At 32.7% G+C, this 14,176-nt stretch overlaps 1 protein-coding gene across 21 annotated transcripts in view; it reads left to right on the top strand.

Moving 5' to 3' along the window:
* PRKACB (protein kinase cAMP-activated catalytic subunit beta) overlaps positions 1-14,176 on the top strand; it is a 166,308-nt gene that overhangs the window by 121,708 nt on the left and 30,424 nt on the right. For all 21 annotated transcript variants that reach the window (XM_031650309.1, XM_031650328.1, XM_031650319.1 and 18 more), the window contains 2 exons: positions 8,695-8,821; positions 9,803-9,898. In XM_031650309.1, the coding sequence (XP_031506169.1) occupies positions 8,695-8,821; positions 9,803-9,898 (223 nt within the window). The remainder of the gene's footprint in view (positions 1-8,694; positions 8,822-9,802; positions 9,899-14,176) is intronic.

Genomic DNA, 14,176 nt, shown 5'->3' on the forward strand with positions numbered 1-14,176 from the left:
CTTGTCTAGTCCATAAGTAGATAACAAGACTCAAAAGTAATGTACAGACTTAAAGTCTAATAACAGGCATATTAAGTTATTCTTTAGAAACAACTTTTTTCTCTACATTGATTACATAGGAATCTTGGATTTAAAAACCTCTTGAGGCAAGGAAGCCAAACCAAGGCAGTCTTAGATTTTACTTACAGTCTTAAGGTTCCTGGTCCTGCCAGGAAGTAACAGTTTTTATTTCCTTATTGTAATGCTGAGAAATCCTTGAAGTCAGGCCTTTTATGCACTTTTAAAATATGACAGTTCAGTTAGAGCCTTAGTAATATAATCAGTGTTTTCCATTGTATTCTGCTATAAAGAGCAGATTTTTATGGTCTTATGCAAATAGTCATATTCCCATAAAAGTACTTACAACTAATTTTTGAATTAATAAGGAGAAAAAAAAACAAATGCTTTTATCTTTTTTTTTTACAAAAATATACTTTACCAAATTGCTATAAATTATAAATAGCTTAAGAGATAAATTTTTTTAAACCTGGAGACCAAAATATTTAAGAACTAACAATGTTTTAAATGAAAGTTGTGAAAATATTATTTTTTCATCAATTATTTAAGTTCATATAATTTTTGTTCCGCTTGATCTTTATTAGTATTTTCATGTACTCATCTTTTTTTATTAGGGTTCTAGAAATTTTTATTTAGTCTGGTGATCTTAAAGCTATTAAAAGCCTGTATTTAAGAGTACTTGTTGGGGTCTTTTCTATTAATCTAATTGTAAATAATTTTGAGAATTCAAAATAATAACTCTGGATGACAACAATCTAGAATAGCCATGGGTAAAAATCTGATGAAAGTTTACAGTTAACAAGTAAACTTAGTTATTTCTATTATATCTAGCATTTTAAGGCAATAACCAGAATTATGAATAACATTAATTTCTATGAATTTATATAATTTTTGAAACATTCATATGAACAACATAGCTATAAATGCAACTAAAAGAGCTAGTATCACATCATTTATACAATGTCTCTTATATAATTTAAAAATAAATCTAATTGTTTAATATGTCTGCAAGATGATCTCTATGTCTTCGAATGTTTTCCAAGGGCCCAGCTGGAAAATCCCAAAGCTAATTCTAGATTAAGAACACTTAATTTAGGATTTGATTTTTGGGAAGTTTGTTAAACATCTTTAAAGACTCAAAACACTTGGTCAAAACAGAGTAACAGGTCACTGTAAAATAATAGTCATTTATTTAACCAGAGTGATAATCAAAAGACATCAGATATAATACAGAAAGTTATATGAACGTAAAAACTTTTATTATTTTAAAGCTCAGTTTTTCTGAGTAATGAAAAACCTGATAAAGACAACATAGGATATTATCTTGATAAAATATAAAATCTAGTTTTTTAGACAAATTACCAAAATGGTAAAGAAAAATCTTCTGCAGTATGCTCATTTTTTCATATTTCTTTTTCCCATTTAGAGCTTTCCATTAAAGAAATTATCAATCACCTGAAAGTTGACTGAGTACTTGAATTTAATCAGACACAGGAAGAATATGTCCAGGGTTAAGAGTGTACATTGTATTATAGAAAAATATGAACAAAAAGAAGACTATCTTGAGCAGGGAAATACATAGTTGTCAGTAACAGCATGAGAAACTTCCCGGTTACGTGAAATAATACAAACATATCAAGAAGAGCCAAGAATATAGATTCAAATTATACTGGAAGAAAACATTGCTTTTCTAGGCCTTTCAGATAAACATTTCAGCATCAGGCCATAACAGAGTTCAAACTGGAAAAAAAAAAAAAAGTTCTAGGAGTTGAGGAAAAAGGTTGAAGGAGAGAGTTATCACCCCAGCCAAGCAAAAAGATATACCTTTTCAAGAAAAAGAAGGGGATGTATGACCTTCAAATCATGTGTAGTGTGATACAGCAAAAGTCGAACTTCTGAAATATAAATTTCAAAAGGAAAACTTTACCTCAAGAAATGGAATTACTATTTTCAATGAAGAGGACAGCATTTCAAACCTAAAACTAGGGAAATTAATTAGATCTCAGGAAGAAATGTGGCAGAAATAGAAACTGCACTTGGGAAGATGGCTGTCAAAGAAACAGATTTTATAATTAAAAATCACAACCTTTTGCAGTATTATTGAGAGTAGATGAATACTTCAAGAAAGCTTTGTTGTTTTAAATATAGAGAGCCAGACTCTGGTCCTTGACACCAATCATTAATTTTTAGAAAAACATGTAAACAATTTTCCTTTCCAATTTCTTTCCCTAACGATTTACACATAAAACTTCTTTCATATGGCCCATCCTTTCATTTTTCCAAACCCCCAGTATTAATCTTATAATTTTCCTTTTCTTCTTCCTCTGTTCTTGGAACAGACAATCATTTTACTTTAGGAAAAATATTTACCACCTAATATACTTTTCATACAACATAATTTTTTCTTACATTCATATTTTGCCTACTATACCTCAATATACTTAAACTTTTTATAAAATTTAAAAACCCAACAAGGGATTTGTATTTATTTAGTAATTTGTTTTAGTTTTTAATCTTATTTTGATATGGCCCAGACATCTAATAAGTATCTTATTATTTAGTTTAATATAACATAACTGTAAGACTTTAAATTTACATGAATAGTTTATTTATAAATGTTTATTTAATTTACATTCGCCTAATTTATTCATTTTTATTAATTATGCCTGGATTACCTATGAAAATTGAGATATTAGGCAGAGTCATTATTTTAAGTTATTTTTATTAGCCAATTTTATAGCATGTTAATATCAAATGTTTACCTAAATAAGAATTTAAAGTTAGATACATGACTTTTCTATCAATAACTCAGAAGATATAGATGTTTATTAAATCAATAATATTAAATTAATCTTATTTATTATACAAAGATCCTTTTGTTTTAGTCTGGGTTTATAGCTTCAGGACCTTAAGAAATTTATCAGAGGCAAATATAAAACTCTCTGACCAGGAAATCTAGGCAAAAATCTATGTTGACAATTTTGAAGACATTTCTAATTTTATTTTATTAAATTAAATTTTTAAATATTAATATTAAATTTTAAATATTAATTTAAATTTTAAATATTAATTAATTTTAAATATTAAATTAAATTAATATTTATTAAATTATTAATAATTTTTTAGTATAGTTAAGTCTTGTTGAATTGAACCCTTGATCTTTATGTAATGCCCTTCTTTGTCTTTCCTGATCATTTAAGTTCCATTTTATTGTATGTAAGAATAGACTCCTGTTCTTTTTGTTTTCCATTTCCATGGTAGTTCTTTCCCCATCCCTTTACTTTGAGCTTGTGAGTGTCTACAGGTCAGATGGGCCTCTTGAAGACAGCAGACAGTTGGGACTTTTCTTTTTATCCAACTTGCCTCTCTCTGCCTTTTAAGTGGATCATTTAGACCATTTACATTCAGTGTTAGTAGTGATATGTGAGATTTTGATTCTGTCATTATGTTACCAGCTGACTGCTTTGCAGACTTGATTGTGTAGTTGCTTTTTATTATCTGTGGGCTATGAGCTTAAGTGTGTTTTTGTGGTAGCAGGTATTCATCTTTCATTTCCATGTTTAGGACTCCCTTAAGGACCACTTGTAAGGCTGATCTGGTGGTAATGAATTCCCTTAGTGTTTGCTTGTCTGAGAAAGATTTTATTTCTCCTTCACTTACGCAGCTTAATTTAGTGGGATATTCAATTCTTAGATGAAATTTTTTTTCTTTGAGGATGCTGAAAATAGGCCCCAATCTCTTTCAGATTGTAAGGTATAAGCTGAGAGGTCCATCAGATGCACCTGATGGAATTCCCTCTGTAAGTGACCTGACATTTCTCTGCAGCTGCCTTCAAGTTAAATGTGGTATATATACACCATGGAATAGTATGCATCCATAAAAAGAATGAAATCATGTCCTTTGCAGCAACGTAGAAGCTGCTGGAGGTCATTATCCTAAGTGAATTAACACAAGAACAAAAATCCAAATACTTCATGTTTTTACTTTTAAGTGGGAGCTAAACACTGAGTGTACATGTACATAAAGATGGAAACAGTAGACACTGGGGACTACTAGAGAGGAGATGGAGGGAGGAGAACATGGGCTGAAAAATTACTCATGGGTGCTATGCTCACTACCCGGATGATAGAAACATTCATACCCCAAACCTCAGGATCATCCAATATGCCCATGTAACAAACTTGCACATGTACCCTCTGAATCTAAAATATAAACTTTAAAAAATAATTTAAAAACCAATTAATTTATCAAAGATGTACTTAAGTCATGTGAACTAAAATATTGTATATTAGCACCCATTTATCCAAATAGAATTCTTTAAGGGATTTCTAGACAACTATGTCAGATTTTATTATATAGACACAGCATACAATATATGTACATATGCATAAAAACATCTAAACACCTATACAAATGTATAAATAAAAATATTACAGCTTTTATTTTAGAACTTTAGTCATGAGATAGTAAAACAATAAACCCATCAGTTTATAAAAAGAGAATTAGATCCAAATTATTTTTCTAACAAAATGGGATGAGGCTTAACATTCAGCTTTTTTTAAATAGGTAATATTATGAAGTCTGTGAACTAAATTATAGGTAGAGTAGTTTGAGTCAATTGACAATATGCTGGATTAGACAAAGAATTGTTAACTGAGAAAATGTGAATGAATTATGTGAGGACACCCAAATGATAGTTGTTTGAACTAGGTCTGTACAATATTTTCTTGTCTCAATTCTTTGTCCCTGAAGATAAGATTGTTGCCATTTCTTTTAGTATAGAGACAGTGTCCTTTACATTGGAATTTTATCTTAAAACCAAAACAGCATGAAAATCAAGATGATTGTCTTTATCTGATGATTTTCAAGTGTTTTTACTTAAACAATATGCCAAAATAGCTGAGGAGTTTTGAGAAAAGAGAATTTAGTCTATATTAGGATGAAGAAGAGGAATTGTAAAAGTGGAGGGAAAAGCTCCAGAAAGGAACTTGTCTCCACTAGCTTTGAGACAGTATTTTGTAGCAAGGCAATGTCTGAGTCCTGAAATTTTTATTAGCCTTAGGATATCGGTTGTGATCTGAGTCTTATTTGGAGTATATGATTTTATCACCATGGTCTTTTAGTTTTGTTGTAAGAACAACAGACTGTTTGAATGATTCGTATAATGTTTGAACATGTTACCAGCTCAAGTCTCAGAAAATATCTGGGCATGCCTTTAAACTTTGAGAGCCTATTTTTAACTAAATGTATTTAGGTGATTCGGTTTAATGCCAAATACATAAGAGCCAATTAAACACAAGTGCTGAATACATAAGTCCAAATAAACACAAGCACCAACAGAAAATAAAGTATGTCCTTACCAGGAAGAACAATAAGCCTTCTCCAAATGAAGGGGAAAGTACCCTCATCCAAACCTCAAAACTGAGGTCTAATCCTTACCGCTGAAGTCAACAGGGGGAAAATAACCCTCCCCAAGAGGACATCAGTCAACCAGGAGGCAAAAGACCCCTCTCAAACAGGAGGGGGAAAGAGAAAGACCCCTTCCCAGCCAAATCCCAAATAAAACAGAACTCAACCAAAATTAAGAGTTTAGTCCAAAAGAGACTCACTAAGGGGAAAAGAGGGGACTCCCCAGAAGCAGCAGGACTGAAAGGGCTCCAGTGGGGGTACTTCATGCTATAGTTCCCAGGGCCAGTGATTCTCCCTGAAGTAAGTCAGCTTTAGGATCCCACTTCTGACACCAAGTATATCAAAGTCAAAATTAAAATATAGAGGCAAATCTCTAGATTTGATATTTTATTTGGGAAGTAAGAATTGCAATGCAAGGCATCACACAGACCAGGTGGTCTTTGGTGTGACTGAAGAACAATAAGAAGGTTAGAAGTTTTATAAAACGGAGAGATAATACGTTTTGGAACAAAGTTCATTGGCACTAGTAAAGTTTTGGGGAGCTGGCAAGCTGTGATTGATGAGTGATGGTGGTGGGTTCAAACTAGTCTTAGAGTCACAACAGGTTGTTTCAGTAGCTATTAAATAAAACTGGCTTCAGGTTACAGCAGGAAGCTTTAGCAGCTAGGCATATGGAAAATTTAATTCTTGGAGTAGGTACTGTGTGCTCTGAGTGCTTTATTGCCCCAGCCCCTCAACTCTGATTTAGTTGGGTATGACAAAAACGACCCAACTTATACAATTAACTTTCATAATTAAATATTGGCATAACTAAAACACAAGTATGAACTGAAACAGGACTGATGATGGTAATTTGATTCATAAAATGATGGTGGCAGACTCAGAATATCGCAAGATGATATCAAGTAATGAGCAAACATTGGAGTCATTTTAATTACCTGAGGCCTAAGCCAAGATTCATTTATTGACTTAATATGTACAGGGCAACTAATATAATTAATATAGTGTCAGGCACTGTGCAAAGTAGCTTCTGCTTATCTTTGAGAATTTTCTTTCCTCTCCTATCGTCCTCTCCTACTGCCTCTTGTTCAAGCAGAATCCTCATATTGCCTTATGGTTATTTAAAGTTTTACACTAAAGTACCACATCTGAACCTGTTCTCAAAAAAGTTTGTGTTAACTTTATATAATTGGTAACTTCTTTTCTTTGCAACTCCTCACTGTCTTAGTACTCTTTGATATTGAGTCTTTAATACTTGACTTAGTACTAAAAGAACAGCAAGTTGGTTGAAGGAATTCACACTGAGACACTTGTCTTTTCTCATCTTTCACAAGTACTACATATACACTTGAACGATTGCAATGTCCATCTTAGAAGTTTTGAGGCAGTAGGAATATGAGTTATTGTTTAGCATGGCTTTAATCAGAATCAAATGAGTCATTTGAATTCTCTACTTAAAACTGTCTGGACTTAAAACTGCTACAGCATTAGCCCTTACCATTGTCTTCCTACATTCGATATTAAGTAGAAATACCCAATAACACTTTGCACTTGGAATATTTTACTTTCACCTTTCAAGAATGTGATTAGAGGCTGAGCACAGTGGCTCATGTAAGCCTGTAATCACAGCACTTTGGAAGGCTGAGGCAGGTGGATCACTTGAGCTCAGGAGTTCAAAACCAGCCTGGGCAACATGACAAACCACCTCATGCACATACACACACACACACACACACACACAAAATTAGCTGGGTATGGCGGTGTGCAACTGTAGTCCCAGCTACTTGGTAGACTGAGGTGGAGAGATTGCATGAGCCCAGGAGTTTGAGGCTGCAGTGATCATGCTACAGCACTCCAGCCTGGCAACAGAGCAAGAAAAAAAAGAATTTTATTATAGATCTATGTAATGTATGTATTCCTCCAATTAAACACCAGCATATGGAAATTAATATTTTATAAGTAAAAAGTAATAATATTAATGACATTTTATGTTTACAGGTGCATGGAGAAAATAAGAGGGGACCTCCCAGGTCAAATGTTTCCCAGTTTAAGCATAAATGTTGCAATGATCAGAATGATTATTTTAATCTCTGCTTACAATGTTCTCCTCATTCCTTGTCATTTGGCATACAATGCAGATTGACAGTGTTGGGATGAAGCAGAAACTGGAAGGGTATTATAGAATTTTGCTCCCCAAAAGCATTTTTCTTTACATATGCATTCTTTCAACAAATATTTACTGAGCACTTGGGAAATGCAGTGACAAGCAAAAAAGGCAGCACATACAATCTTTTGTTGGAATTTGTATTTCTGTTACTACCAGATCAAACTCATACCAACCATCTTGAGGGAAATTCTATTCATAGTTAAGGTTGTTCACTGAGGAAACAAATCTGAAAGGCATTGCAATTTATCAGGCAGATTAGTAGAATTCAAATAATGCATTAGAAGATAAATTAGAAACTCAGAAAATTGGTATATCCTTTTGGATTTTTCAGATTGTGACATCAAAATTACACTGATCTATTAATCTAATATATACATTAAAGAACTGTACATATTTACACTAACATAGAGATTATTCTTATGTCTATCTATGTAAACAAGCATAGTAGAAGATTTGGAAATCCTGATGCCAAGGTCGTTTCTATGGTTTCTGAATGGGATTATGAGTATTCATCCTTCTTCATCGATATTTTATGATATTTTTCCATAATGAGCACATGTCATTTTTGTAACAGGAACTATTACAAAATGGGTAAAATGGCATTAATCTGCAGATAAATGCAGCTAAAGAACTTCTATGTAGGGAAATTCTATGAACACTTGAAATTTGTGAGAAAAGTAGATGGAGCCACTATAGCAGTGGCCCCGATAGACACTTCAATTGGCACATTTGCTTTCCAGTCATTCTCAAGATCAGACATAATTAGAAAGACATCAATATATTCAAATATAGGCTATAATGATTCACAGTGAGATAATTATTTTAGGTTTATATTTTTCCTCAACGTGTGCTTCCCCATAAATTTATCAGAATGTTATTTGAACACAATATAGAGATTTAATAAATATTTGAAAAGTAGCAAGATTCTTTACATACATTTTTTTAAAAATACTTTTTGTTCCCAAAGTACCTCTACTTCGTATTGGTTTTTATGTATAATCTACTAATTAGAATGTATTAACTCATTTTTACAGAAAATCAATGTTTTTATTTCTTTGCAGTGAACCCCATGCCCGGTTCTATGCAGCTCAGATAGTGCTAACATTCGAGTACCTCCATTCACTAGACCTCATCTACAGAGATCTAAAACCTGAAAATCTCTTAATTGACCATCAAGGCTATATCCAGGTATGACTTTAACATATTCTGTATAATGTATTTGAGAAAATACTAGGCAAGACATTGTATGTATGTAACCCCAACCTGGATTTTTTTTTGAAGAAGACAATTATTCCTAACAGTTTAAGTAGAGCTCAGAGTTTCGCTGCTACTACAGAGAAGCAAAAATCCTATTATGAAAGGAACCTGTTTGTATCTCCCTTCATCTATAGCTGTGAACTGAGTATAGCCTCTTGCATAAGGAGATATTAATAGCTAAATCTGTGAGCAGTTATTACTGCCAGGCATATTCCAAGTGTTTTACATGTATTATTTCTTTAATCCTGATAAACCTATGAAGTGGAAATACCACTGTTATCTTCATTTTAAGATTAACAAAACTAAGGCATGGCAAGGTCATTTAGCCAGTAAATGGTAGTCAGAATTTGAACCTAGGCAGTCTGATCCCAGAGTCCATGCCCTTTACGACTACAATATAACTGCCAAAGGATCCCTGACTACCAATACTGAACTCGTAGAAACATTTTCTTTTCACTTCTACTACTAATAAAGTGGGAGCATTTCTTTTTACACAATTATCAATAAATTCTCCCATTGACATTTTTACACTTCTGATGGTGCAATTAATGGCAGAGGACATATTGGGGTAAGGCAGATATTTAGCATTGTTTCATTTTTATTAATGCTATTTATTTTTACCTTTTATTTTCACTTTTTTATTCCTTGGGTCTAGGATCTTATAATAATGACTGAAAAGGGTTTTGTTGTTATTAATTTGTTCCTTTTCTTTGTGTTGAGGAAGGATTTCCAACTTGGAGTGTTTAAACCTTCATTCACTATTCATTAATGAATTTCAATTACATGGACTTAATTATTTTTTCCATTTCTTTCATAGTTTCAATTTGAATTTTAAACTTTCAATTTAGGTTCAATAAACACATTTATTGTGAGGTAATACATTTTCACTAATATTCTTTTTTTCTTTTATAGGTCACAGACTTTGGGTTTGCCAAAAGAGTTAAAGGCAGAACTTGGACATTATGTGGAACTCCAGAGTATTTGGCTCCAGAAATAATTCTCAGCAAGGTATATTCATAATATCAATACGTAAGAGGTAGAAATATGAGTCATGCATCCCTATGGACTTTTGTAAAAAGTTTATTGATCTAATTTTACATTTTTAATTTGATCTGAGTTATGAATTTAAATCTATTTGTGCATGATTACTAAAGAATTACTATTTAGCATCTACCACTAATCCTAAACCTCTGTCAATTTTAACTCTGGGTCTTAGAGAAATAATATGAATAAATATGACCTCTAGATCCATGTTTTGCAACCAAAAACATAGTCTTTTCTTAATTATTCCTAGTAACAGGAGGGTAGAGAAGACTTGCTCTGGATTATACCAAGAGGTAAATCTAGAGATGATATGTACTAGTTGTCCATTCTTTCTTTTTCAAATTTACCAGTTAAATAAAAGGAATGTATGAGAAGTGTTTTTATATTTTAAATAGGACTATTAACAGCAATTGAATAGTTTTAGTTGTATTGAAGGCAGCTCTACTTTTCTAAATAGTGAAATGTGGTGAGAGAAACTGTACCTATATCTAAAAGAATGGTTAACTTTTCCTCTGCCATCTCTTGGTGGAGAAATCTAGAAAGGAGAACCTAACAATAACCAGGCACAAATAGGAGAGAGGAAAAGAAAGGGAATAAGACACATGCTTCAGTGGTTCCCAAATGGGATCATTGAAATATGGCTAATCTATAGAAGGGTTAAAATAAAAGATTTCTTTCAAGTTTTCTCTCATTATCTTTTGTAATTTAAATAATGTATAACTTCTTGATATTTTATAATCTAAATATCATTGCAGTTAACACATTTCTTTAAATACAGTTAACAAATAATGTGACAACAAAATGAGCACTAAAACTTTTACACATGTGTATATATTGTAAAAGTAATACTCATTATACAAAATTTAGAAAATACAGAAAAACATAAAGAAACAACCAAAAAAAACCTATATGTAATCCCACCAACCTAGAGGCAGTCTTTTTAAAAACATTCATATATATATATGTACATTTTAGCTTTTATTTTAGGTTTGGAGTTACATGTGAAGTTTGTTACATAGGTAAACTCATGTCATGGGGGTTTGTTGTACAGATTATTTCATCACTCAGGAATTAAGCCCAATACCCATAGTTATCTTTCTTATCCTCTCCCTCCTCCCTACCTCCACTCTCAAGTAGAATCCAACGTCTGTTTTTTCCTTCGTTGTCTTCATAAATTCTCATCATTTAGTTCCCACTTATAAGTGAAAACATGTGGTATTTAGTTTTCTGTTCCTGCATTAGTTTGCTGAGGATGATAGCCTCCAGCTCCATCCATGTTCATGCAAAAGACATGATCTCATTCCTTTTTATAGCTTTATAGTATTCCATAGTATATATGTACCACATTTTCTTTATCTAGTCTACAATTGATGGATATGTAGGTTGATTCCATGTCTTTGCTATTGTGAATAGTGCCACAATGAATAAACAAATGCATGTGTCTTTATGATGGAATGATTTATAATCCTCTGAGTATATACCCAGTAGTAGGATTGCTGGGTCGAATGGTAGTTCTGCTTTTAACTCTTTGAGGAATCTCCATACTGCTTTCCGCAATGGTTGAACTAATTTACACTCCTACCAACAGTGTCTAAGGGTTCACTTTTCTCTGCAACCTTGCCAGCATCTGTTATTTTTTGACTATTTATTTATTTTGAAGATGGAGTCTCGCTCTGTCACCCAGGCTATAGTGCAGTGGCATGATCTCGGCTCACTGCAACCTCTACCTCCTGAGTTCAAGCGATTCTCCTGCCTCAGGCTCCCAAGTAGGTGGGACTACAGGCATGCACCACCACATCCAGCTAATTTTTGTATTTTTTGGTAGACACGGGGTTTCACCATATTGGCCAGGCTGGTCTTGAACTCCCGACCTCAAGTGATCCACCCTCCTCGGCCTCCCATAGTTCTGGGATTACAGGTGTGAGCCACTGCGCCCTACCATTTTTTGACTTTTTAATAATAGCCATTCTGACTGGTGTGGAATGATATCTCATTATGGTTTTGACTTGCTTGCATTTCTCTAATGATAAGTGATATTGAGCATTTTTTCATATCTTTGTTGGCCACATGTATGTCTTCTTTTGGAAAGTGTCAGTTCATGTCCTTTGCCCACCTTTTCATGGGGTTGTTTGTTTCTTGTAAATTTGTTTAAGATCCGCATAGATGCTGGATATTAGACTTTTGGCAGGTGCATAGTTTGCAAATATTTTCTCCCATTCTGCAGGTTCTCTGTTTACCATTGATAGTTTCTTTTGCTGTGCAGAATCTCTTCAGTTTAATTAGATCGCACTTGACAGTGTTTGCTGTTGTTGGAATTGCTTTTGGTGTCTTTGTCATGAAACCTGTTTCCATTCCTATGTCCAGAATGGCATTGCCTAGGTTATCTTCCAAGGTTTTTATACTTTGGGGTTTTGCATTTAAGTCTTTAATCAATCTTGAGCTGATTTTTGTATGTGGTATAAGGAAGGGATCTATCGTCAGTCTTCTGCATATGGCTAGCCACTTATCCCAGCACCATTTATTGAATAGGGAATCTTTTCCCCATTGCTTGGTTTTGTCAGCTTTGTCAAAGATCAGGTGGTCGTAGGTGTGTGGCCTTATTTCTGGGTTGTCATAGTTGAAATCATAGTAAATGTATATAGTCTTGTCTCTGACTTTTTTCACTTTTATTATAACAAGCACACAAACATCATTCTAATGGCTTGTTTGCAAATGTACCATAGAGTATTTAGCCACTCTTCTATTGTTGAGTGTTCAGGTTTTATTTTTGGTTTTTGTTTTTTATTATTATAAATAACTTTGATAAACATCCTTATACATAAAGCTTTTTCTGTATTTTACATTATTTCCTTAGCATATATTCCCAGAAGTAGAATTACTGGGTCAAGGAGTAGGAACATTTTTAAGGCTTTTGATACATATTGCCAAATTGCTTTCCAAAGTTATTATGCCATTTTACACTTCTACCATTAGTGTATTATAGTGCCTATTTCATAACACTATCACTGGGTATACTCATTTTTAAAATATTTACTAATTTAATAGGTAATAAATTGTATCTCATTGTTTTAATTCTCATGTTTTTGATTTATTTTTCAAATGGTTAATAGCCATTTGGTATTTCTTTGTGTGTCTGTAAATTAATAGTTCATTTCCTTTGCCTATTTGTCTATTGTAATTTAACATTTTTCTTATTGATGTGTTTTGATTTCTATACCTTGGGTATTAACTTGTGTCTGACACATTTACTATAAACATTAGCACACAATTTAAACATATAAATCAAAAAGTTAAAGAGAGTTAATGCCTATTTCTACTAGAAAACAAAGTGCTATTCCTATTATACCACTCCTTCCCTTAAAAAAATATATACAGTATCAGGAAAGAAAAAAGAGATAAAGAAAATCTCTATAGCATTATAGTATTATATTTTTGCTAGAATTTTGAAAACTAAGTAGTTTGTAAAGCTAAAATTTTGACAAAAGGGTGGAATGTGGAGAGTCGTGATGGTAGAGGGTACCTCTGAGGGCGGAACAATAGATCTGGGTAGAATTCAGCTTATTTCTCTTCATGACCAGGTTGTTGGGGTTGTTAAAAAATGTCTTGTGCCAGTTGATACTGATCACAGTTAATAAACTATATTAGCCTGTTATTCTTATTTATTTTCTTATAAATACTTCCAGATTTTAATTTTAGTAAGCTTAATATGAAAAAAAAAACAAACATAACCTTACATTTTTACATTTGGTTTGCAAAGCACTTTTTATACACATTACTCCCTTTCATTTGATACAGTCCTCACAAAAGATACCTTTTAGAGACAGGAAGCAAAACAGTAGATAGCAAAAGTAAAGTATACTTAAATATTTACATTAATTGAATTCTACATTAAACTTTTTGCTTTCACAAAATCCTATGAAGCAGATGGGATTATCCCTAGCACATTCACCCTCCTAACTCCAAAAATATAGAATATTTTGAAGTCAACTTCACTATTTACTGTGTAGTCCAGTTTCCATTATTTTCTTTGAAAACTTTCGATCTTTCTAGGCATGCTGTGGAAAATCTGATTCATAAGATTATGGGCCTAGAATGGGCCTTAAGAAGTAATGTGATCTAACTGCCTTCCTGTTATTGAGCAAGAACTAACTTATACCAGTGAAATAAAGAAAATTTCATTGTCTATAATATTCTTAATCATTTTAGGAAGAAGATTTAATAATCTTTCCTAATATCCAATTT

The sequence above is a fragment of the Papio anubis genome, chromosome 1 (assembly GCF_008728515.1).
Source record: "Papio anubis isolate 15944 chromosome 1, Panubis1.0, whole genome shotgun sequence".
Taxonomy (NCBI): Eukaryota; Metazoa; Chordata; class Mammalia; order Primates; family Cercopithecidae; genus Papio; species Papio anubis.